Below are 25,665 nucleotides of genomic sequence, written 5' to 3' on the forward strand. Positions count from 1 at the left end.
CTCTAGTAACAAATTATTTATTACAGACATGGCCGTTGTGATGGTGGTTAGTTTGTATTATGTAGCTTACTGAAATGTGAAATTTTAACTAAAACTGAGTCTCAGTTAAATTGTTTTGCAATGTATTTTGTTGAATACATGCTAAATATATTCCAAACGTTTTAAAAGGGTCTTTCAACAGTTTTTGTCAATATTAGCACTCAACCCACACATAGCTAGCTACAATTTTTAATTAAATAAAAGCCCAACGCCAAATTTTATTATCCCTATCAAGAGATAGGTATCTGTATGTGGAAATTTTTCTAGCAAAATTTAAAGGTATTACGGGAAGTCTTATATGTATCAGGGTATGTCTGTATTTTTTTTGACAAAAAAACAACCTAGTAGGCAGAGGCGTCACAAACATGGTGTTTTTAGAGTCCTAAAAATAAAGCTGGTCAGTCTGCGAATAAAAGCTCAAAATTCGAAAAAAAAATATTTAATAATATTTGTATGTAGCGTCATAGCTTAGTGGTTCTAACTCTCACACATCGTGCAGGAGACTGGGGTTTAACTTGGCGGCAATTTAATATGGGTGAGTGAATGTTACCAATCCCCAGGTTAACAGGTTAACAAGGCATGTGACGGAAGTTGGTGAGATGGCACACTGTTATTGTATGGAGATGATTTGGTTCTCATAGCAGAGTCGATGGAAGAATTAGTTGAAAAGTTTGAAGAAGCTGAAAAGTGGAAGAAAGGTGAACACAGCAAAGTCTAAAGTCATGATTAGTAGCATTGCAGCCTAGTGTAACCTTGTAGTTGGAAAGTGCCCTTGTGAAGTTTGCAGGGAAGGGGTTGGTAGTAACTCAATTTTTTGTTAGACTTGCAAGCATTGGGTACATAATAATAATAATAATTATAGAGAATGAAGTATTTTCAGCTTCAATGATGTACAACAGTGGCTCGTTAGAGATAGAGAGAACTTCTGTTACTTAGGTGATATGTTGGGCAGTGAAGGGGGTGTTGGAAGAAGTGTTACTTGCAGGATAGATTCTGCTTGGAAAAAGTTCAGAGAGTTACTTCCTTTGTTGACTAGCAGAGTCTTGTCAATTGAGTTAAAAGGTAGGCTTTATGAGGCCTGTGTACGGTAGTGAGCCATGGGCAGTGAAGCAGGAAGATCTTGACTGTTTGGAAAGGAATGATATGAGAATGGTTAGGTGGATGTGTAACGCCAGTCTCAGAGACAGAAAGAGTTCAGATGAGCTAAGAAGCAGGCTAAGTATCCGTAGAATTAAAGATGTTGTCCAGATAAGAAGATTGAATTGGCTGGGTCACTTGAAAAGAATGGAGGGAGATAATTTGATAAGAAAGTGTAGAGACTTGATAGTTCCTGGGGCAAAGTCCAGAGGCAGACCGAGAAAGACTTGGCAGGAGGTAATAAGGACAGGCTTGATATAGAGGAAGGTGAGTTTAGATCTAACACAGTCTAGATCAGATTGGAAGAGGGTCATTAACAAACTTCGTCCAACCCATGCTAGCATGAAAAACGGAGTTAAGCCAAGAATGATGATGATGATGATGAGGGAGGGGCGTCTATTCGAGGGGGCGTTTATTTAAAAAATGACTGAAAAGGAGGGGCGTCTATTCGAGGGGGGCTTTATTAGAGGGGGCGTTTATTCGAAGCATTATGGTAATTTGCAATTTATTTTACCATGTACACTGTGATTGATGAGATAAATGGGTAACAAAATTATATAAACATTGGTTGGCCCTGATGGGACAGCGAAACACTGTAGAATGTATATTTTTAGTTCTATTTTTTTTGTTGTACCGACCATACATTCTCAATAAGATTATTTTTATTTCGCTGACCGACCGTAAGTTACAGTCCACTTCGCCCGTAGAACAACTAATTAAGTTGGAGTCGCCTTATAAGAATTGTATTAAAGCAAAGAATACAAGGGGATTAAATGGGCTTCCCAATGGTAACAAACATGAACCATATAGGTCTTTTCATTAGGCTCCTACTTTAACTCAGATTTTGGAAAGCAATTTATCTCAAAGCAGATGGAGATTCTAGGGGTTATAAACAAGAATATTGAATTTTTTAATTACACTTTTTTCAATAATTATATCGGGAAAAAGTTTTTCAGCCTTTCTATTTTAATTTATTTTACGTTAGCAAATATTGCTAAAATGAAATACCATTTGCAAGAAAATCCATTAGGACGAAACAGAGAAAGGAATGAAAATATATTAACTACAAGACACAAGCAATTGATTTATGTAGTAAATGCGTTTAATTGTTCTAAGTATTTAATATATACAAATAGAGTAAGGATTTAGTCATACAATATGTAGTTTAAAAGCTCTTGATACTATATATTAAAATAATCCATTGATTAAAAATTATTTATGATTTTAGGCAATGAATTAATAAATTATAAATGAATTAATACAAGAGAGATGGCTGTCTATTTTGATTATCAAATAAACCCTCTGTATGAGGAAGGAGAATACTCTCATGTATCATGGCACAAAAACTTTCCGTTGCTTGCTGTTGCATTGGAAAATGCTGGACGAAGTACAGTATGTTTTCATTTGGATGAGGTAATGCTTTTACTTTACTGAAATACATAACACATGTAGTGTAAAAGTTAGTATAGTTTTGGCAATTTCATAAAAGTTTGGTTTGCAGTGTTTTATATTGTGGATGATAAAGGGAAAAAAAGAAAGGTGAATGTTTTTAACAAATAAATCATGTTTGAAAAATCACTGTGTTTTTTTAAGGGAGAATTGGTTGATGGCTCGACAATTGAAAAAGATGTATCCGTATCTGTTTTACAATGGCATCCCACTCGCAAACTTGTTGCATCTGGTTGGAAAAATGGTGACATCGTATTGTGGAATGAGCATGACAAAGAAGCACATGAAGCACCACTTGTTCATAAATCAGCCATTACAGATATCCAATGGAACGGCACTGGCTCACGATTAATCACAACGGATGAGGTATAAGTATTTCTTTCTTACAAGTATATAAGAAAGTAATGCTTCATGTGCATAGTGTTGTTCACAGTGACAAAATCTTATAGTCATGTTGACTTTAAGTCGGCTCAAAAGAAAATTAGGAAAAACGTTAAATTGAGGGGAGTTTTAAATGATAGAAAGTTTGACACAATAAGTTTGACACAATTTTTGTATTTCTGAAATAAAAGTCATGGCAAATACTTAAATTTTTAGATAGAGATTTTGCAGTTTTTTAAAAAAGAATTTCATTTAAGGAACAAAATTTAAAACAGAGGATGCAGAATGTATATAGTAGCAATATACTTGTTCACAAAAAATAATTTGGACCGAATGCTAACAATAGCTGAACTCTTTCCCTGGTTGTATCTAGCTGATATAGAAAGTACCTAATATTACAGTTATTCATTTTTCTGCTAAAAGGATGATGTAAACCAATGAAATATAGTTATGAAAAATAATGAAAAGATTGAATGCCACATAACTTATCCTTTATTTTTTCATTGGCAATAAATTCTTTACTTTAAGTTCATGTACTCTCATGTAATATATGTTACTAGGATGGTTTATTATGTGTTTGGAAGATTGATCAGCGTGGAAGATTCCAGCAATCTCCTATGTTTCAGCAAGATGTGTCTTCTCCAATTGTTCAAATGATTTTTAAAGTAACTGTTGGAGCTGATGTAGCAGCGTAAGAATTTTATGGTGTCTGAAAATATGAAGTGTATAGGATGATGTTTTTTCATCGATATACTTATATACTTCATTTTGTGAATTTTTATTTAAAACAAAATTAAAATGTCCTTTATTAAATTAAAACGATTTCAGATTTATTCTTTAATATAAATAATGAATTTTTGAGTGACCCTTATGGCTGCCATACATTAAAAATGTTGAGTGGATGCAAATGTCTGAAGATGTAATAACTATCCAAAAATTTATGGCTGGTTTTTCATCAAAACATAATTGGCTGTAGCTCCTAAATTTTAAACACCAGCTCAATTTTAATGTTGCTATAGCTGACAGTTTTTGAATTTTAATTGGTCGTCAATGAAAATGTTTGCTCCAAGCAATTTAGAAGTTGATTAAAATAAGTCACTACATTTTAGAACAAATTTGGTCCACATTCTCAGATACTGGGAGCTGTTGCCAAGCTTTAACTGAATATGACCTTCACATATACGTTTTTCAGGGATATTGCTGCTGCTGCCCGTGCTGCAGTAAGCGGTGATGAATCAGCATTAGACATGTTTGAATCGCAAAAAGGGGGACAACAAAGATTTAGTATGAGCCAAGCAGAGAGTATCCAATTATTTTTTGGCACAAAAAATGGTATGTTTTTGCTACATAATAATACAGTTTTTTAATCCTAGTGTTTTTATACATTTTATATACCATGAGATTCTTAAATTTTATGTTTTTAACAAAATCATTAATAGTATATACTGTAGATGCAAATATTTTCCAGCATTTTTATACTTTCGCTGGTTAACAAGTCATTTAAAAACGACACAAATTTAAAAATAATACAGTATCCAATGATATTTAAGAGTTAAGTTGCAGGGAAACCTAAATTGATCCTTTTTAAAGCAATTTTATCAATAATACAAATTTGGAAATAATATTGTAATTTTGCTTGCTTTCTTTTTATTTTACAATTTACCAATTTTTAAGTTTTAGTTTAATTTGAGAAAAATGTTTGAACCCCCATTTAGCAAAGAATTTTTTAATTGTAATAATGATATAATAATAGGATTTTATTTTTTGATCACAAACCCTTTTTATACCGATTTTTTTGTTTGTTTGTTTGGATGTACAGGTAGCGTTTACTTCCTTGATGATCGTGGAAAATGCAGCAAGTGTTTTCAAATAGAAGGAGCAGTGAAATATCTGTTGTATTACGAGAGGAATGATATTGTTGTCACCATCTCTGAATCTCTTTTACTAACACAACATGGCACAAAACAAGATGCTGCATATTCTGAATTATCAAAGGTATTTGTTGCTATTCCCTGTAGTAAGTGAGTCTTGTAATACTTGGTTTGGTTTAACACCTGTCCTTGTATGTGTCCTTATTTCACAGAATTTTACTTATGAATGATTTCATTGTTTTTCTATAAGTTAAGGAATTGTTCTTAAATTATGTTTAATGACTGCGTCCATGACTGCCACAGACGTGTGCAACTACTCATCAAACCAATATAACAATCTGTTTTTTATAATTTTTCTCTCATAGGTTAAACTTAGTGGACAAGCTTCAAATTTTACGGTCTCCTGGGCTGGTCCAGGACTTATTGCAACAACATGTAAAGAACGTGTTGCCAGGTACGATGGTTTTAATGAGCATCTGTGCATGCTCACAACATTTCTTTACCTTCTGTTATGTCATTTTTTAAAAAGAGCTGCAAGCATGGCATGTAGTTTTTAGTCGTAGTATGCCTTTTTTTACAGCCTAATTACTGTATTTTTTGATATATAACCCTCACATTGTATAACCCACAGCTCAGCTTTTTTAATGGAGTTATAAACTAGATGCTATCAGATAGCCCGCACCTTCGTATAACCCACATAAAATTTCAATCAATGTGTTTTACTAACCCGCACCTTTGCATAACCCGCATCATGTTAAGAAAAAAAATTCAGGGTATTTTTACTTACCCTAATCATTTTATAAACATGTGCGTGTGTTCTGTTTTTTCATGCTGGAGACAAGTGGGGGATGTTTAAACTCGTGAACCCCAAATACGAGAACCGAGTGTGTGAACTAGCGACTCTCTTAGTCTTAACTTCCTTGTCTCTGATTGCTGAAATAATGATGAATTAAAATAAATTTGACAAGTCGATCTTCTGCTAATGCTGACAGTGCTAAATCAGACAATGCTGTTTTCTTTTTATTTGTCGTCATTAGTTTCAGCCAATAATAACTCTTGCTTCCTGCGATTAAACAAACAAACAATTAAAAAACCATTCTATCAGGCTATAAACCTAAAGTAAAATCTCTGCTTTTTATGTATATTATGTATATTCAATTTTCTTAATGTGATTGCAAAGATATAAATAGATTAGAATTACATTCAACACAAAAGAAAAATGATCTCCAGAATTGTGTTTCAGAGAGAGCTCGTAATATTAGCAATGGCAAGCAATAGAAAGTCAAAGAAAGCAATTTCACTGTGTAAAAAAAATTAAATCACGTAGTTGAAGTAAGATTACGTAGATATAGGATCCCGCATGCAGTTATATTAATGTACGCATTTTATCCTGTTGGTACTATTTTTTTTCTTCATTGAATTTATGAACTTTAAATTTAACAATAAATAACAGAAAATATAAAACTTATCACATAACCCGCACCACAACATAACCCGCACCAACGATGGAAGTTGTAAAAATCAACTTATAACCCGCGGGTTATATAACAGAAAATACGGTACTAGTGCAAGTTTACAAGTTGTTTTTTTTATATTATTCTAAGTCATATTAAAACAGTTAAATACATCTTAAAGTTAATTGTAAAAAAATGTTTACCTTGCACTTAAAACTTGTGAGAACAGATTTTTTTCAGCTGCTAATTTTTTTATCATATTCCTCATGTTTTTAGAGTTTTAGATATAGACAGTGATCAAAATTTTGTACTAAATCTTGATGGGAATTCGACATTTCGAAGCGGAGAGTGCATTAACTGTTTAGCATACAATCATAAGCAAGGTGCAAATTCTTTAGTGATTTTGTGACGTAGGAAACGATAGTGTATGGTAATGTGTATGCTGTGTTACTCTTTAAAATAGTATGCTAGCCCAAAGCATCCTGTAAACTTTTATCCTGGGTCCCTGGCTAGTATGTATTAAGTTAGGGTTATCAGGTTGCATAACATTTTTCCGATACATAATTGGGTTTCATAGCATCAAAAAACAACTGTAGTGTTCTTATTTACCATGTTAATTTGGTAAATGAGAAGAATGCACATAATACATAATTTTCCTCCTAAACTTATATGCCACTAGTGACACTTTTAGTGCCACAGGGCTCTAAGCTTGACCTAGCAATATCAATACTTGGGGGGGGGGGGGGATCTATTAAAATATGCCATATTATGAGCTATAATTTTCTGACTTTTAAACAAATTTAATAAGCTCCACGAATATATAAAATTTTTGGATATGACGTCACACCTGTTGTCATGGTGACACATCTGTCAACAGGCGGTATAAGAAAAAAAAAGAACTTAATTTTTGGTAGAAATTGTTTTCCATTCATTTTATGCATTTACTTATAGGTTTTTTAAAATATTTATTTGTTTATGGGTTATAATCTTTTACTATATGTCTTGGATTAATTTTTCAAATTTGTCATATATTCAAACTTACTATTTTTTGTGATGATGTCATTGCTGACAGAATGATGTCATTCAAATTTTTTTTATCCCAAGGATGTTTCAATGACTTAGTCAACATGTGTACTAAGTTTCAATACAATACCATAATTCCTTCATGGTTTTTGGAGGGGGGGGGGGGGGGGGGGCAAATAGCCCGACCTGAATAGGGTTAATTCGTTCCTACTGCAAATTAGACTTTAAAACTCCACTTTATTTCTAATACTATGCCATCAATATTTTTAGCTCTTCTTTTATTGTTTTTCATTTTTTTAATTTAAAATTCAAAATTGATATATTAATGTATTCATATTGTAGGCATACTAGCAGGTGGCACAAATAGTGGTCATGTTGCTATGTGGAAATACAATCCTTCAAAATCTGATGACCATCCCTGGGAACTGCAGCCACCATCAGAAATCGAAGGAAACATTTCGCAACTTAAGGTAGCCAGGTTCCCCTTTTTTATGTAAATATTAATTTATTGTTTCAGTCTTCTATTAAGGTTTTTGTGAGTTTGATTTTCTTATCTGTTTCATGTTTTATTATTCTTGTTGTTTTTTATCTTACACCTTTAAATTTTCACATACCTTAGGAAAGCTAAATATTTTTAATGCCATTATCGACCATTTGCTATGCTTTATTCCACTCTCACATGGTATATGGTTCTCAAGTAGGAGAAGGGGTATCTCTACAAAATCTAATAGGATCATTTTTCTTTAAAACTATTATTTGTATCATTTCTATTTTTGTTTTTTTACTTCTTGCAAACCTCTTTTTATTCACTCAATGCTTTAAATTTGAAATACCTTATAAATTTTTCTAACATAATCCTCATATATCAAACCTTTTTAGCATTCAAAATGAAGGTGAGTTCATGTAACAAGGAGGTCTGAGCTCCATAAGAAAAGTCTGGTGTGACTATATCTTCTTGACTAAAATCAGCATGCTTATGTCTATATGTACACTAAAACATGACATTGCCTCTGTTGACTTCAATACATTTTAATGCTTATGTAAAGCAACATTTTCTATTCCTATTAGATTGACGATTTCAGTACTTTTTTCTGTGTTACGTATAAATTTGCAGTAACCTCTACATGATTACAAAATGAACTTATTGTAGGTGGTAATCACATTATTTTAGGTGGTAATTACATTGAATTAGTTTTTACTGTTTGATTTTTTTCTCACATTTGTTGTTCTGTATGTATACTGATTTAATTCTATGGAAATCATTACTACTATAATGAGCCTTTTTTTAGTGGGGAGCAAATTGTGGTGTACTTGCTGTGAATACCAACACAAGTGTGACAATACTTAGCCAGTCTGTCATGAACTTTCATTTCAACGACAAGGTATTATTGTGTTATTAATAACAATGTAGGCGAATTGTTGTTTTATAATCAATACGTATCTGTGCAGTTGAGGGCTAGTATGAATTATAAATATGTCTTGAAAAGATCCACAGAGCGTTAGCTAGCACAAATAGAATTTAGAAAGGCAAAGTTTCAGTCAATCAACCTAATCTTTCCAAAAGAAACTTCTAATTTAACTTCCTAAAGTTAAAATTTCTGGCTAACACCTTGAAAATATTGTACACTTTTCTGGCTGTAGAAAAGTGTGACGTCCTTAAAAAAATAATTTAAAAGATAATTTATTCAAATTTTTTCGTTAGGCTTTTATGGGTAACATAACATTTACATCATTTCTTTCTGTTTTAACAGGTAGCAGCAGTGCAAGTGAATCCCAACCACCTTTCTGTTCAGTCTTTTCCTTCTGGTCATGTAACTGATTTAAAGACCGACGTACATATTAAAGGAGTTTTTTGTAACAAGGTAAAAATATCAGGATAATACTCCTTATGTGAGTGTCTTAGCGTGATTATCATTATGTTGATAGAACTTGTGTCCTGACAACTCATATTGAAATGTGTACTGATTTATTTGCATTAAAGAAGATTTACTGTTGCAAACACACCATACAACATTCTGCACAACATAGCAAAACATATTTTTAATGGTATTATGTCAAATGTTGCACTTGTTTGCCCTAGGCCTGGATAAAAATTGCATTTACTGAGTTTGAATACAAAAAATTAGCATTTGTTTGGTATTAATTATTAAATTTTTTGAAGTACCTTAGTTGAAATGAAAAAACTTCGAGATGCTTAAAAATGGACGTTGAAAACTCAATACTAAACTTTGTGTTAAAGAAGAAAGCTGGTCAATTTCCCCTTAAGGAAAGCAGTTTGTACTTAATTTACATTCGCCTGTGGGCTCATAAATCCTGAAAACCATAGTGATTTAAAAACCATATAGCAGGTTTCTAATAAAGCATTTAATCTGTATTATTTAGAGTCATACCGCTATTTGGAATGGTAAAAAGGTAGCAGTATATGAAGTATCTGAAAGCAAATCACTTGTTCGATCTGCAGGTACACATTTTAAACCCTTCTACTTCCCCATTATTCTTTCCTGTGGCCTACTGAGTCATAAATTTACCCCAAATACTTCTGAAGTATTAATGGCTTTTAAAAGGCCTGAAGATCAGATTTTTTTTTAAATAAATTTTTCAATTCTGTTTCTGTTCAAAAAATTATTTAAAACAAAAAGGTGGCATAAGCCGAACAAATAACAATGTCAGTAACAAACAAAGTAGTGGTACATTCTGTGCTGGAATAAATGTGAAGTGGTAATTCACAGTATGTAAAAGACATTTTTAGCATAAGATAATTTTTGGATTAATAAATTTTGTGACTTTTTCAAATATTTATTAAATTTTGTGCTCACAAAATGTTGGGAAATGCCTGCCCTAAATACCTGATTTAACACTTGTCTTATTTAGGCACACCAAGGTCCTTTTTTGAATTTTTTGAGCTAGTGTAATTAAAACTACTTTAAATTTATACTGTAACTAATGAAAATGAGCTTTTCCTTAAAAAATGTATACTGAACAAAAGATGAATTTGTATTTGTTTTATAAAGAGAAAAGACTAAAAAGGGTAATAAGATCATTTTTTTATTAAGTGCCTCTTTTGTTTAATCCCTTCTTAATTGAATAAGCGCACCCCTGGAATAAGAGCACCCTCCCACTCCCTAGAATAAGTTTCCCCTTCTGAGGAGAGATCTTGACATTTATTTACATTATTTACTAATGCTTTGGCACTTTTTTGACAGAGAAAAAAAATTTATTTATTTCAGATTTTTACTTTTCATAGCACAACAAACACTTTCATTGTTTTTTCTGTCTGGAATAACATTTTTTATGTTTTATTTATGAAAAGACATGAAAAAGTTAAATCTTTTTTTGCCTGTCTGTGACTTTTGCAATGAGGATGTTTTGATGTCCCATTTGTTAGCTGACAATATAGCTCTTTCTTGCTGTTAATACATCAGTTTGACATCAATAACGAAACCATTGCATTGTGCATTAAAGTCTAAGGCTTGATAACATGAAAATTAATGGAAAAAGTCTTTCCTGCATGGATGACTAGGGACTGCCTAGGTCCACAACAAAACCAATTGGCCAAACCTTGGCCAGCGCAGCGGTTTATAAGTTGATGGCAGCAAAACTTTATCAACTCTTTAAGCGACTTTATACTAAATATATGCTGTATATCATTGCAATTTAGGAAAGCTGGCTTTGTACATTTTTTACATTGTGCTGTGTTATTCTATGTTATTCCAATTAGTACTCAATTAGTTCCTTTCAGAGCACACTTTTTAGGTAATTGTGCTTTTCCTTCAATATTTTTATGCCTGCTGTAAATTAAGTTTTCCAAGCATGCTAATTTTGTTTTTATACTTTAAAATGTAAAATATGTCTTTTATTTATGCTTAAGGTTCATTTAACTCTGATGCACAGAAAATGGCATTGCATGAATTAAATGTATATCTCATTGAACCAGAAAAGGTTACTGTCAGAACCTTTCAGGTAAAATGTCCTCTATATATTCATATGGTGAATATTGAGTTCAGAAACAAATCTATGGGATGATCACACTCCTAAAACTTCTAAATCTTTTTTTTTCATTGATTTTTTTTCTTGAAAAGAGACTTCATATTAAGAGATTAATTGAAAAGTCTCTTTTCAATTAATCTCTTTTTAATTAAATACTAAAATTCTTGCAGTTTCTTATTTCTACTTTTGGACCTGATTGCAACATTTTGTTATTCGGAACATTTGGATTGTGGAGGAAGGTCTGGTAACAACTCGTACATGTACTACGTATATAAACAAAAAGCTGTTTTTTGTAGGGAACTGTAAAACAAGAGCTGACATTCTTAGAACAAGAAGGAGATCCTGTTGATTTAAATATCTGCAAAGATTTTCTGGCTGTTGCTACAACTAAGTCGTCTTTAAAAATATATAATCTGTCAAGAAGGTATGTCTATATAATAAAAATAACGGAGAGAGAGCTACTAGTCTAAAATAAATTTCTCGTCCAGTTTTTTTGCAAATCTTTCTGAATTGAAAGTACTTGGTTTTCACAATTGTTTTTATCAATAACGGATTGTCCTAGCTTTCAGACTCTACCTAGATAATTCTACCTAGACCCAGCTCGTCCGTGTTGCATTTATCCTGAGGCAAGTTTGCAAAATGATTTTGTTAGAGTGAACATAGCTTCAGGTTTTCATGGCATTCTTATATATCCCTTATTGATGACATTATCTCTTATAATAATACAGAGACTGTGTCTGTAACAGGCAAAGTGGATATCGTCATTTTCCTTTGATGTCGCCGAAAAACTTATGTTTAATATGTTAAATTTTCTGACGTTATGGCGCGACGTCAATAACACTACTTTAACGACAATATCCTATATATTAAATTGATGAAGCCATTTCATTGCACTTAAAAGTTTGAGGCGAAATAACTTGAAAACGAGGTGGTGACGTCAATGTTTTTTTACTGTGTGGGTAACTAGGGTAACTAACCCTAATATCTTTGCAACCGTTTGTCAAAAGTGCATGGTCCTATACATTTTCTTGATCATCGTTTTAAGATCTATACGATGAAGGAAACAGGTATACAAATTTCTAAAAAAATTTTTTGGGGTTTTGGCCATTGCTGATGTCAGCAAAAATTTTAAACCCTATATCTCATTAACGACTTATCAAAACCACATGATCATATACATTTACTTGATCAGCAGTTTAAGCTCTACACAATAGAGGCAAAGTGAAAACAAATTTAAAAATATTTTGTCTCTTGACAGATCCTTGCTGACATCATCAAAATTTAAATAATGGTTCTTTTTTACTGTTATCCTGTCTAAGTGGATTTTTCCACGGGCTTTATCGACTAGTTTGGTATAATAACTAGCTAAATTTTCAAAAAATACTTAGATCCTAATTCTTTCCTTCTTTTAGAGAAGCTCGTCAGATAAGCAGCACAAAATATTTAGAAGATTCTGTACCAAATTTTGGTCATATTCAAAGCATCAAATGCAACTGCAATGGTAGTAAAGTAGCTATAATATCACATATTGTAAGTTTTAGATTTTATTGTCATTAAAGTTTTCTAATGCATTGTAACAACATTACTTTTCAGTTTTAATAGGATATATTCTTTTATATTATATTTTCCAGTTTATTTGGGTTTACATTGGGTCATAACAGGAATAATGACATGACTTATTAACACTCTTATCCAACTGTGATGATTTAATAAGAAACTATCATTGTTGCGGCTTTGGTTGTTTTCAGCAGTTAGTTATTGAATCTTAATAAATGGTCCCATTTTATTTTCTTCAGAATAATCAGACTGTATCGCCTATCTTGTATGTGTGGGATGTTGAGAGTGACACTATACAATCTTTTAATTTTGCAACTGGTACCGGCAGTGACACTTTAGATGACGATTTAGCAATCACGCAACAGCGTTTAACATCAACTTTAAAAGGTGATTGTTATTTTTTTGAATATATATTTTATATATACCTTGCTAAGGTAAAACCAGTTAAAAGTAATAATTTAAAAGCACAAATGGTTCACAGAGACAATTTTGGTGCTTTTTCTTTCACTTTTAATATACTAGCTTAGGTTGCTTGTATTTTATTCGTCTTTTTATGATTTTTTTTTATCAGTTTGCATTTAGAAGATTCAACTTGCAAACTTCTCCCAATTTTCTTAGTAACCTGACGTCTTTGCTTATTTAGGATATGTTCCAAAAACTGTCTTTTGGGATTCAACTGAACCCAACTTATTTGTGTGCGAGACAAAGAAGATGACAATACAAAAGAAAAACTCTATGTTTAAATCTGAAAGCAATAGCGGTACAGACGTAAGGAATATTTTTAAGTTAGATTTTTTCAGTTATGGATGGAAAACTGCTTTTATGCATTTTAAAAATATTACCACTTATCTGTTCAGTCATCGTCATTAAATAATATAAATATTATCATGTCATGAATAAACTCGCTTGTTCATGATTAGCCTAGAACAAACTCGCTCATTCATGATTAGCCTAGATTAAACTCGCTTGTTCATGGTTTTATGCAAATTGAAAGAGAAGTTACAGTTAAAATAATGCTTAAATTACAACTAACTTTTCTTTGAAGATCTTAAAGTTATGTACTTGAAATTTAATTACCATATTTACTCAAGAAAAAGTTAAGATGTCCAATCAATCTTTTGAGATATGGTGTTTCTTTTGACGAGCATGTTAATTAAGTAATAGTAGTGTTGTCAAACCTCAATAGCTGTACCTTTTAAATTTTTTTGGTAAGAACTTATATTAGCAGAATATACAGCAAATGCGATTTTATCGGAATTACAGACAAACAAAAATAACAACGACAATAATACTGTTAATTTTGTATTTGATAAAAATTAGTGCCTATTTTTAGCAACTTGAGATTCGTAGGGTCACATAATAATCTGTGTTGTTTTTATTTGGCAACAAAGTTTTTGATTACATAAAGGTATAGTAATAAGCAAGGCAGTTATGAGTGAATGGCAGAAGTAGGCAATATATAATATATATATCCACTTCGTAAAACATGAAAAAAAAAATTTAAATAATATAATTCTCTTATTTAGAATACTGCACTGGTTGTGACTATGTTTAGTACTCTGGATTTTGGTATTATTGTACAAGATCATTTCTTCATAGATAAAAATTGCTCAGGTATATCACATAATTTTTAAATTTTTTGCTGTTAGTGAAAACAAAATGGTTAGTGAAAACAAAATGTTTATTTTGAGACTTGGTTACAGAAACAGCTGGAAACAATGTGTTAAATGCAGCTCAACATTATGATAATAATTTATTTTTTTACTACGACATATATACATGAATGTGAACTTACTGAGAAACTTAAGCTTGTTATGAACAATTTTTTAATCGCACTGTACAAATGGATTTTCAGTTAAAATCATGTTTTTTCAGCATTCTACAAATAAAACTTATTTTATCTGTAATTCCATTGAAATAATGTGTTGCTGCAATAAAGAAAAAAATCTGCTTTTTGAATACAAAATGGAAACCACGTAAAATGTTATGCGCTTATCATCCATTATCATCTTAACTCCTGTTTATACCAAGGTCTTTCTCCTCGACCTGTGTTTTTTGAAAATCTTTACAGCATATGCCTTCCGACATTGTAAACATGACCTATTTGGAATACAGCTTTGGCAAAGAGCATCAGAAATCAGCGAATGTTGACAAAATAAAAACAGCAATATTTTGTGCAAGTAACAAAATTTATAAAACAAAAACAAAAACAAAAACAAAAACATTGTTAAGTGAGCAATTTTTTTTATGAAACAGTTTTGAAAACCAGTTTTTTAGAAAGTGATTCAAGATATAATTTGGTTAAATATGGTTGAAATGTACCATACATTTTTTCAGTGTTGTTATGCTATTGGCCAAGGAAAGTTTTAATTTTGCTGTTCTTGCATTCTCTTAAACTGACAGGGCCATGATAAATGTGAAAAACAACTGTTTTTTTTTATTTCAGCCCTTATTGGTCTCGATATCCCATATCATTATTTTGTTAATTCGGTAAGTTTGTGTTTTTTTGTTACAATGTGTATTATTGTATTACGCCAATATGTTTTGTAAGAGCAATGTAAAATATGACACTGCTTAGACATGTCTTAATTGACAACCTAGACATAACCTAAACCATAATGATTTTCTTAACGACATTAATAAAATTACCAAAATTACTATTCTGCTCTAATTAGAATATTGATTGGAAGAACAGGGGGGTAATGATAGTATGTATTAGATTTTAAAATATGTAATTTATCTAAAAGAAAGTAGGCAAAGTTTTTAATATATGTGGGTTATTTCTTGTGTTTTTTTTTTTTTTTCACTTTCCAGAAAGTAACGAAATTTGTTTTCACATTTTTCCAAATTTACAGGCCAATGAAGAATTGCAGGCTGATGAAAGTAAAGAGCAAGTGATTCGGAAACCTCTTCGTGATTTTGCTGGGCTGGAAGGTGCTGATGATGGAGTTATTAAAGCCATGGCGAATTTCAGTTACTTGTCGGCTATTGGGAACATGGATGAAGCATTTAAGGCTATTAAAGCGATAAAAAGGTATAGATAGCTAGCAAAGCAATTTGAAAATTACTTTTGATGTTAGACTTTCAGAGTAGCTCCTAAACATTAATTATATACTGATTATACATACCTCTTTAAATGTTTTTTAGAAGTACCAAAATATATATTCATCTGTATTGTTTAAGTGTATTAAAGTAAAAGTTCGGTTGCAATATTACCACCAATATGAATGTGTATAAACTTCTGCGTACTGGAAAAATCTTGAATATAACATTTAGAGAAATATGAGTCCAAGTGTGATTTTTCATAAAAAAAAATGTTTTTAGACATGTAAAGCTATTGGAAGTGTAGAATTTTTTTCGTGTTAAAGTTTTCATATTTTTCCCCGCATACAGTAAACAAATCCGAATGAGTTGATAACAAATACTGAGATTTATTATATCTTCTTGTAGTTTAGACTTTAGTGAGTTAGAGTTGGATGTTTTCTTCTTAGAAGAATACTTTGAAGTAAGAAAAGAGATTGAATCAAGGTGGGTGTAATTTTAGTGTCTAGTTAGCCAGTCATTTTAGAATGTGTTTTAGTGAGACGTGTCTTTTAGACATTTTTTCATTTTAGTCTTAGTACTATATATATGTGTATAGAGCCAACAGACATAGCTCAGTTGGACTAAGTTAAAATCACAATGTCCCTTTTTGATGTTTTTTTTCATTATTTTAACTAAATCAATAAGTAGTTCAAGGATAACAGCTACTCAACTAGATATTCATCTAGGAAAACCTGTTGTCGAGTAATCAGAAGAGAGGGTCTCTTTGCGTTATAATTGTAACCCGCAACGTCCTACCACTGATAATGCACATTGTGTTACTTAGCCATTAAGTTAAAGAAACCTCAAACTTTCATCCGGATGAGTATTCTTTTATATATATCTTAGTGGATCTGTTTGGGAAAATATGGCCAGAATGTGCGTGAAAACCAAGCGTTTGGATGTCGCTTTGGTTTGCCTGGGTAACATGGGAAATGCTGCAGGTGCAAAAGCTGTGCGAGAATGCCAAGCACAGGAACCTGAGATAAACGCACATGTCGCAATGCTGGCTATCCAAGTGGGATTATACGTAAGTTGATCATGTTTAATATTCAATTTGAATGTTAACCAATGGTGTTGTTTAATTATTGTTCTATGATCAGTCTTCTTTAAAAAAGTATGAAAAATATTGTTTTTGTAGGTAAAAAAAACAACGAAAATAAACATGTTTTATTACAGCATTACCATGCAGTGTAAAACGGCAAAAATGTTCTAATTTTTTTGTATTCGTTGCCAGGGACCTTACCCACGTTTATGTTGTAATCATAATCCAAAGGTTGAAACGCTTTCATTGTTTGATTCTATTCTATGCCATTTGTTAAGGATGAAGCGGATGAGCTTTATAGAGCTTGCAACAGATATGATCTGCTCAATGAATTGTACCAAGCATCCAACCAATGGCAAAAGGTAATTCAGATTTCTCTGTTTTAAGTTGTATAAACGTCTGTTGAGTGGTATGAACTTGTTTAACGTGGTATGAACCTGTTTGCTTTTCAACTCTATGGGACATAGGGAAAGTGTTGCCTGTGGCGAATACAAGCTCATTTTTTTTAATTTATTTCGTGTGCAGGAAATTTAGTTCCTATTCCAAACATTAATCATTTTTTGTTCAAAAAAAGTTTTTAATTTGGTTTTAATGTCTCTCTGTGCAAAAACCAGAAAATCCATTTTACTATTTCTTCTTCAGGCGATCGAGTGCGCAGAGACAAGTGACAGGATACATCTTCGTACTACTTATTATAATTATGGAAAGTACTTAGAATCGATTGGAGATGAAAGCGGAGCTATTGAACAGTGAGTTTACTTTTTCTTTTTGATTTTACATATTAGTTTTTAAAGTAAAGTTCAAATGGCTGCCATCCTAATCAGAAAAAGCTTAATTGTTTATTTGTTACCAATTCTTGTCTCTTACGTCAAATCTGACGTAAAAGATTGGTGTCCCGATGAACTCCATGAATCTCCGTTGTTATTATTAATATTTTTTTTAAATTTACCATGACGAAGGTAGTGCCATAATTCAAAACACCAAAACTTTTCATTAAAGTTTTTTTTTAATAAATTTTTTGGTAAACTAGAAACTGTTGTAATGTTGTACAACAAAAAGATGAGAAAGATGATATTTCCTGTCTGTTCAAAATGTTAGCTTATATACCTGTGATTTTTTCACAATTTGCTAGAAACCAGGGGGTTATTAAATCGAAAACCGCAGTATAATCGCACCTATATTCACAGTAATAACCCCCGTCCTACTAAATTACATAATGCTAACAGGCGGGAAAAAGATGCACGGAGTTTTATTTTTTACGGGATAACTACAACCAAAGTTTATAACCCACTTTCTATGATTTACGATTACACGGTAATGAATGTTTTCTTCTCGTGTACAGCTATGAACGATCAGACACAAACCGCTACGAAGTGCCACGAATGATGTTTGAAGAAGGAGAGCATGAAAAACTGGAGAATTATATAAACAAAAATAAAGATAAGTAAGTTAACGATTTTGTTACACGAATGCTGCACCTTTCCTATATCACACGATTAATTTGTACTCCAGAGCACTTGGATTTTTCTGAAAGTCAATTTTTTTGAAAAAATAAATCTGTCGTTATGTCTGTTTTTAAGTTTGTGCTTTTAACGAAAAAGTAATCTTAAAAATTTTGATGTCACTAATCAAGCATTTTTTATTTTTATCTCTGTAGACAATAATTCTTTCTCACTGGCTATAATTCTCTTTTTTTATAATAATAATGATGTGACATGAGCTACATGATCACTCGATTTGTTTCTTACAAAGCGTCTAAAGTTTTCTTCGACTTCAAGTTAAGAACATATGAGAATTGTTATTATTCTTTTCCTTTCTTTTTCTCTCATTTAGAACGTTACACAAATGGTGGGCGCAATATATGGAAAGTATCGGTGAAATGGAATCTGCTCTACACTACTATGAAATGTCGCAAGACTATCTATCCATGGTTCGCGTTCACTGCTTCTGCGACAACATGAAACGTGCTGCAGAGATTTGCAACGACACTGGCGATAAAGCCGCATCTTATCACTTGGCTAGGCAATGCGATTCAAATGGCGACATTAAAAATGCAATACATTACTTCTCACGGGCGCATGCGTATTCGAACGCTATCCGCTTAGCAAAGGTTAGATATTTTTCACGTACGAAGTAATGTTTTTCCCCTTCCTCAGAATAAAATAAGGTAGATAGGTGAATAATATTTTAAGTTGGTGTGAAATATTAGATGTGTTGGATTTTACTTTATGTTGTTTAAGGTTTTATATATCATTTTTTTTACATTCTAAATAAAAGTAAGTTCAACGTCCCTTCCATAGGCCTTAACTATTAGCGTATGTACTTTAGGTGTTCTTATCCACCTACTTATTCATGTGTTTAAAGCTTTGGAACATGTTGACCCGTTATAAATCACAAGGCGTGGCTTTGCGGTTATGGCGAGTGTCTTCACCACAGCTAAGGGTCAACCCATGCCATGTGAGTGAAATTGGGTCGGCAAGTCCGTTGTATACCTAATGTATACATTCAGAACACAGGACCCACGTTGCTAACAGTGTTTTTAACACTGAAGTGGTCATCTTGTGTGAATATTTAAAATAATAATAATAATACTAAAGTTTGCTCGCACGTTCTTTTATCTAGGCTTTTATAATAACGTCAACCGTTTTTTTTTCTCTAGCTGCTAAAGGTTTCTAAAGTCTGGGTGGTGGAGTACTTAGTTTCGTGTAATTTTAGTTGCTTAGATGTATTTATATATTTCCAGGAGAACGAGTTAGATCAAGAATTGATGAATCTTGCATTGCTGAGCACGCCACAAGATATGCTAGACTGCGCCCGGTAAGCCCGGTAACCTTCCTTGTCTTTTTTGTTTGCGAACAGAAATATGTATAGTAAAATTCTGACAATGGTGATCCAGTGGGTTGAACTGAAAGAATAAAAACATAATAATAATATAACTTTCATAAGTTTGATAAATATACTTACTGTCCGTGTGATTTAGCTACTTTCATAAGTTTGATAAATATACTTAATGTCCGTGTGATTTAGCTACTGTCATAAGTTTGATAAATATACTTACTGTCCGTGTGATTTAGCTACTGTCATAAGTTTGATAAATATACTTACTGTCCGTGTGATTTAGCTACTGTCATAAGTTTGACAAATATACTTACTGTCCGTGTGATTTAGCTACTGTCAATGAAAAAAGAGTATTTCTTTACCTCCGTATTCAATTTACGTACGACTCCTAAGTCTCACTTTCAAGTCTACAGTAAACACAAATCTGGTCGAAGTAGGCTAGTGTCAGGTCAGAGGCACTTGATGGATGTGTTACTGTATAGTCTGCAAACCTTACCACTGCTTGGTATGGTTGGTTACCTAAGTATCTGAATATATATGTGTAACAATTAGATATTTTTTCACACATTCTAGTGTAATGTCTTGCATACACTCCACAGCCCCGGACATAATATATTGGAGAGCCAAACTAGAAGATCGTCTCTATATATGATTATATGGTGTTGCTATATAAGACACGGGCACTTTAAACTTTTTAAAGTTCAATTGGCAGTGTTTGCAACAACTTTGGTCATTTCCAAGATCATAATTGATATCAAATTGCTGACGTCAGCATGTTTTATTTTCCCGATTTTCGCACGTTTGAGAGAGTCACGACGTTGGTTTTTATATAATGCAGACATTGTAAAAACTGCGACATTTTGACGTTGTTTAACCTACATATTTGCCAAAGTAAGGTTTTAGCAACCTACTGACTGTAAACGCCCATGTTGTTAAGCCATTCCAGTTGTGTTGTGTAGAAACAGCCGGATTTAGTATGACTAGAGAAGGAATTATCAAACGAATCTTTTTTTTTAGATATTTTGAAGGGAAGGAAGGGATGGAGGACAAAGCAGTGATGCTGTATCACAAGGTTTGTTCACTCTTGTTGCAAAAATCTCATTGCAAAAATTTGTAATGGTGTAGAGATTTTGCTGTTTTTGTTCTCTCATTATTCTTATTGTATACTATTATCTGGAGTATTCCTTAATTTAAAACACGTAAGGTTTAAATCACTCATGTAATTCTTTTCCCACGGTATGGTGGAAGCAGTATATAGAAAAAAAAGTTGAGGCAATGAAAAATTGAGAAATGTTTTTTGTTTACAATAATTGCGTTTTTTCTAGGGCGGCAGTGCTTCTAAAGCTATTGATCTCGCCTTCAAAACCGAACAGTTCGGCGCCCTTCAACTGATCTCAGAAGATTTGGATGAATCTGCTGATCCTACAGTGTTAAAGAAATGTGCTGAATTTTTTATCGAGCATGATCAATTCGATAAAGCTGTTAATTTACTTGTGGTTTCTGGACAGGTAAGCACGAAGTGAATATCTTATAATTTCAGAGGGTCACTGTAAAAACAGTGCAGTGAACTACTACTTTTACCTTCTTTATAAATACCTGTATTCTGTTAAATGGCAGCCGGATTGCTACTTTGTGTAAAGGATGCACGAAATATCAAAGCCCGGGATATGTACTACTCGCGAAAATCTGAGGACCAGAATATGTTCGACGGGTGAACGCGTGGCTTTTTCTACGATCTAAAGACTAATGCATGAGAGTAGCCGACATGTCTCTGTTTTTGTGTAACTGGGTTGTGCTAAAGGACACAAAAAATTATTGATGAACAAAAGAGCAATTACGATTGTGTTTTTATTTATTTTACTGCGACCCTCTCGTGCAGAGTATGTCACTTTATGCTACGATACACGAATTAACCCGTAGACTTTTTAAAAAGATTGGCGCATTGTTTTAGGGTTATCATGCGAAGTCTTGCGTTTCTTACTCCAAAGGGGCTAAATAACACATTTGTGAACATATCGTTTGTAGATTTTCGGTGGCCTTTTTAATCGGTTCCCTAAACCATTATATCTTTGTTTAAATATATTTGCGATTCATTATTGTGAAAAATGGACATTGATATTTTATCTGACTTTTGTGAAAGTACCAGTTACGCTTAAATAAATATCCGGCAATTTTAAATTACCAAGCGTTTAAAGTTCTTAGGGTCGCGTGTCTTGTTTTTATTAGTTAGAGCCGTCGTTACTTGCTAAGATTGGTCGGCAATTTTTTGGCGGTATAAAAATAATATGTGTACTATTTTGCAGACTGAAGAAGCCATACAAATGTGTCTTGAACATCACATTCCCATCACTGAAGATCTCGCTGAGAAAATGTCGTTACCCAAGGATCATCCTGACTCCAAGCGTCGCGTGTTGGTGTTGGAGAAGTTAGCGGAGTGCGCCTACAGGCAGGGATCGTATCATATTGCTACGAAGAAATTCACACAAGCTGGTAATAAAATGAAGGTGAGAAAAGTACTCTATAAGGATGGATAATTTTAGGGATCTAGAAAGTGATACAGGATCCACTGAATGTGTGTTTAATAGCTATCCAGTTTGTTTTAAAAACGTGTACATCAAATCAAAAGAATTTTTTTAGCTTGTATATACCTACTTTTTGTAACCTTAGGCAATGAAGTCTCTTTTAAAATCTGGAGATACGGAGAAAATTATTTTTTTCGCTGGTGTATCGAGACAAAAAGAGATCTACGTTATGGCAGCTAATTATTTACAGTCGTTGGATTGGCGTGCTGATACCGACATTATGAAGCATATTATTGGTTTTTACACAAAGGGGCGCGCTTTAGAGACTTTGTCTTCGTTTTATGACGCATGCGCACAGGTAGGTTTTTGCCTAGTAATAGTTTGTTGAGAGAGAACAAATTTATCGGTTTGCTGGTTTTTTGTTGTTGTTTATTTGACTTTTTTTTCCGTTATTAAACTAAACGGTATTTCATAGTGTGGTACTAGTTGTAAAACTTTTGGACACTGTCTGATTAAATTGAACTTAAATCTATTTGACGTCAAAAATCTTGCATATCCATTCTCTAAACAAAAATACTAAAACTTGTCTTATTTGGAGCATTTTTATTATTATTCTTTTCATGAGTTTAAAATTGGAGTCTTTTACATTTAACTTGGCCGTCCCTGGACAATTTTTTTTTTGCTTATGTCCGCTTCGTCCTAGACATTATAATATAGGAAAAAGTTAGGTAAAGCATTAGAAAACAGGAGAATATGAAGGGGGAGGGGGGATGGGAAGATCGTTAAAAACTTTGACAGTTTAGCAAATACTCACAAAAAATATTCTACTACTGTTTATATAAACGTCTTTTCGTATTCTTATTTAGATTGAAATTCAAGAATATCAGAATTACGACAAAGCTTTCGGAGCACTTACTGAGGCGTACAAAAGTTTAGCAAAAGCCAAAGTGAAAAACACGAAGCAACAGGAGGAGCAGCTTAACAATATTAAAACTCGAGTTACTATTGTAAAGAAGTTCATCCAAGCTAAGAAGTAAGTGGAAACTATATTCATTACTTACATATCTTCTCCCCGTTTTATATCTTTTTGTTGGTACGTAATCTCCTGTCAGTGGGGTCTTCTCTTAAAGCTCTTGTCCGCAGCATAGAAAATGCGTGACAAATAGATTCCCAAGTTTTATATTACGCATGCGTGAGAGTACCAAAATCGTCGTTCGTGAATACTTAGCTAACTCTTTTAGGACTTTGTTATCTAGTTTGTCTGTTGAGCTGTTTCATTTAGTTAGCTTGTGTGTTAAAATTTTCCCTTTTTTGTCTGCAGAATTTACCAAGACAGTCCAGAAGAAGCAATTCAGTCATTAGAACTTCTTATAAACGATCCTGATACTGAAATGTCCATACGTATCGGTGATGTGTACTCGCCTGTCATACAACACAATGCGGCTGCACAGAACTACAACAAGGTTAGTTATTCTGACTTGTGTCCTCAGTTTAACGCCCCAGGCGTCAATTTGAATTTTTGCTACAGAATGGTTTGGTTCTCCTTGAGTCAGATAAGATATGAGGGTCGTATACTTTATTCACTTAAAAAAATTACTTCAAATTCTTTTTTTTATATTCTGATTTTTCTATTTAACGCCAGCTATTAGGGGGCGTTGATTGTGGAGGGAAAAGAAATTGGTCGAATATTTCAAAACCCTTGAAAATGAAGGACGTTAAAACGAGCAGAAGTCAAATATAGACAGGACTGTAGGTTGTTACAAGGAGTGATACAAGGAGTGGAAAAGTTTAGATAACAAAACACGTGTGGTTGAATGTAATTCTTGCTAATGTTTTAACGGTACATTAGTTTACGCTACCTTTAGTTTTTGTGACGTTCAGCTTAAGGGACAGTTATTTTTTTCTATTGTGATACCCATAACCTACCTATTCAAAATGGTTGCTCTGTAGCTTTACATGCTAACAGCCGAAGAAGGATGAAGGAATCGATTGGTAATTTTGTAGAATTTTCCACGACCTAATGACTAGTAACACTATTATTGAACCTTCAAAGCGCGGCTGTTGTGGCACAATAAGTACTTGTGCAAAAAATTTTAAGTCTATTTATTTTTTAGATGTTATTACTGTTACCATCATCAAGTTTGTTCTCTTTTGTTTTTTTAAGGCGTACGAACTAATCGAAGATATGCGAAACCGTTACCCGACGTTGAAACTTCATCATTACGTAAGTATGGGCGTATTGGAGAAAATACACAAGGCAGTGGGCGTTCCTCTACATGAGGCTCGAAACGGAATGATGGATGATGACGATGATGAAGAGCAGGAGGTAATGGAGGAGGAGATTGTTGAAGATGATGATGATGACGAATATATATAAACGCTTCTTAAATTTTCATATTCACCCTTTTTATGCGCTCGAATTATAACTCCTTATTGACGTCACTTTCCAAATGCATGAAGTCAAACTTGTAATCAATTACCCCGTTACAAAAAAGGCAAATAACGCCCCTTGGTAAGGCGTAAAATGCGCCCTCATTTTTGCTTGATGTAGCAACTATGGTTTTACTTACTAAGGATTCGTGAGTTTGAAGATTTTGAAGGTTTTCCGTGATGATTTACTACGAACGATAGTAGTAGAACGAAGATTTTGGTTCTTTTTGGCCTTATTGAGTGTCTCATTTCACAAAAGTTCATTTTTCAAAGACTGCAATAAGCTAGCTACAGCTACTACATGCTTTTAAGATCTTATTTTTATTATCCATATTTATTGAACCTCTCCATTTTTTATGAATTGTCAGAAACATTAAATTTCTATCTATAGCTTCCTGGACCTCCTCAATCAATTTTAGGGCTTGAACTTTTTGTTAAAATTTAACTTGGTATTGAGAATTCCTTAAAAACTACCTTAAAAAGTTTAGCAGTGGGATTTTGTGATCACCTTGTCGTGCCTAGTCCTCTATAATAATAGATTTTGCTTGGAATCAAGCAAAATCAACTTAAGTCCTGGGACCGATTTTACACGATATTTGTTTTGGTTTACTTATTAGTGGATTTATGAAGAAACTTTTTAAAAATTATTTGATTATTTAAAAAAGTGATTTTATTAGATGTAAATGGTGTACATTTTGTAAATACATGTGTATGTAGTCACGTGTTGTTCCAGTTACGTGAAATAAATTTGTCCCTGGGACTTTAGCCTCTTAATTAAAAAAGATCAAAATGTTAGGCAAGCGAAGAACTTGTGCCCACCTATATTTTTAGTCAATTATTTTTTTAGCTCG

At 32.8% G+C, this 25,665-nt stretch overlaps 1 protein-coding gene across 2 annotated transcripts; it reads left to right on the forward strand.

Annotated features, from left to right (window-relative positions):
• The first annotated feature begins 2,383 nt into the window (after positions 1–2,383).
• LOC130648978 (intraflagellar transport protein 140 homolog) lies at positions 2,384–25,574 on the forward strand. Of its 2 annotated transcripts, XM_057455144.1 has the most exons (33): positions 2,384–2,589; positions 2,770–2,991; positions 3,567–3,697; positions 4,199–4,338; positions 4,826–5,001; positions 5,243–5,331; positions 6,608–6,714; positions 7,697–7,824; positions 8,644–8,736; positions 9,106–9,216; positions 9,737–9,815; positions 11,223–11,314; positions 11,638–11,765; positions 12,754–12,871; positions 13,138–13,285; positions 13,542–13,666; positions 14,425–14,512; positions 15,345–15,388; positions 15,754–15,932; positions 16,349–16,426; positions 16,829–17,009; positions 17,303–17,386; positions 17,667–17,773; positions 18,367–18,468; positions 18,858–19,134; positions 19,768–19,841; positions 20,880–20,934; positions 21,188–21,370; positions 22,166–22,366; positions 22,530–22,742; positions 23,251–23,417; positions 23,706–23,847; positions 24,549–25,574. In XM_057455144.1, exons 1-33 carry the CDS (start codon positions 2,446–2,448, stop codon positions 24,759–24,761), a joined length of 4,419 nt encoding a protein of 1,472 aa, XP_057311127.1. In that variant the 5' UTR covers positions 2,384–2,445; the 3' UTR covers positions 24,762–25,574. The 2 variants fall into 2 exon arrangements, with proteins under 2 accessions (XP_057311127.1, XP_057311128.1); XM_057455145.1 differs by lacking the exon at positions 16,349–16,426 and having other exon boundaries at positions 2,385–2,589.
• The last annotated feature ends 91 nt before the right edge of the window (positions 25,575–25,665 follow it).

The sequence above is a fragment of the Hydractinia symbiolongicarpus genome, chromosome 7 (genome assembly GCF_029227915.1).
Source record: "Hydractinia symbiolongicarpus strain clone_291-10 chromosome 7, HSymV2.1, whole genome shotgun sequence".
NCBI classification, from domain to species: domain Eukaryota; kingdom Metazoa; phylum Cnidaria; class Hydrozoa; order Anthoathecata; family Hydractiniidae; genus Hydractinia; species Hydractinia symbiolongicarpus.

What these genes read in the sequence shown, in the direction of transcription:
- LOC130648978 (XM_057455144.1), top strand. Translation starts at nt 2,446, where the DNA reads ATGGCTGTCTATTTTGATTATCAAATAAACCCTCTGTATGAGGAAGGA. An exon ending in ATAAACAAAAATAAAGATAA is followed by an intron (nt 18,469 to 18,857) that starts GTAAGTTAACGA and finishes TCTCTCATTTAG; the next exon opens with AACGTTACACAAATGGTGGG. An exon ending in AAGCTGGTAATAAAATGAAG is followed by an intron (nt 22,367 to 22,529) that starts GTGAGAAAAGTA and finishes TTGTAACCTTAG; the next exon opens with GCAATGAAGTCTCTTTTAAA.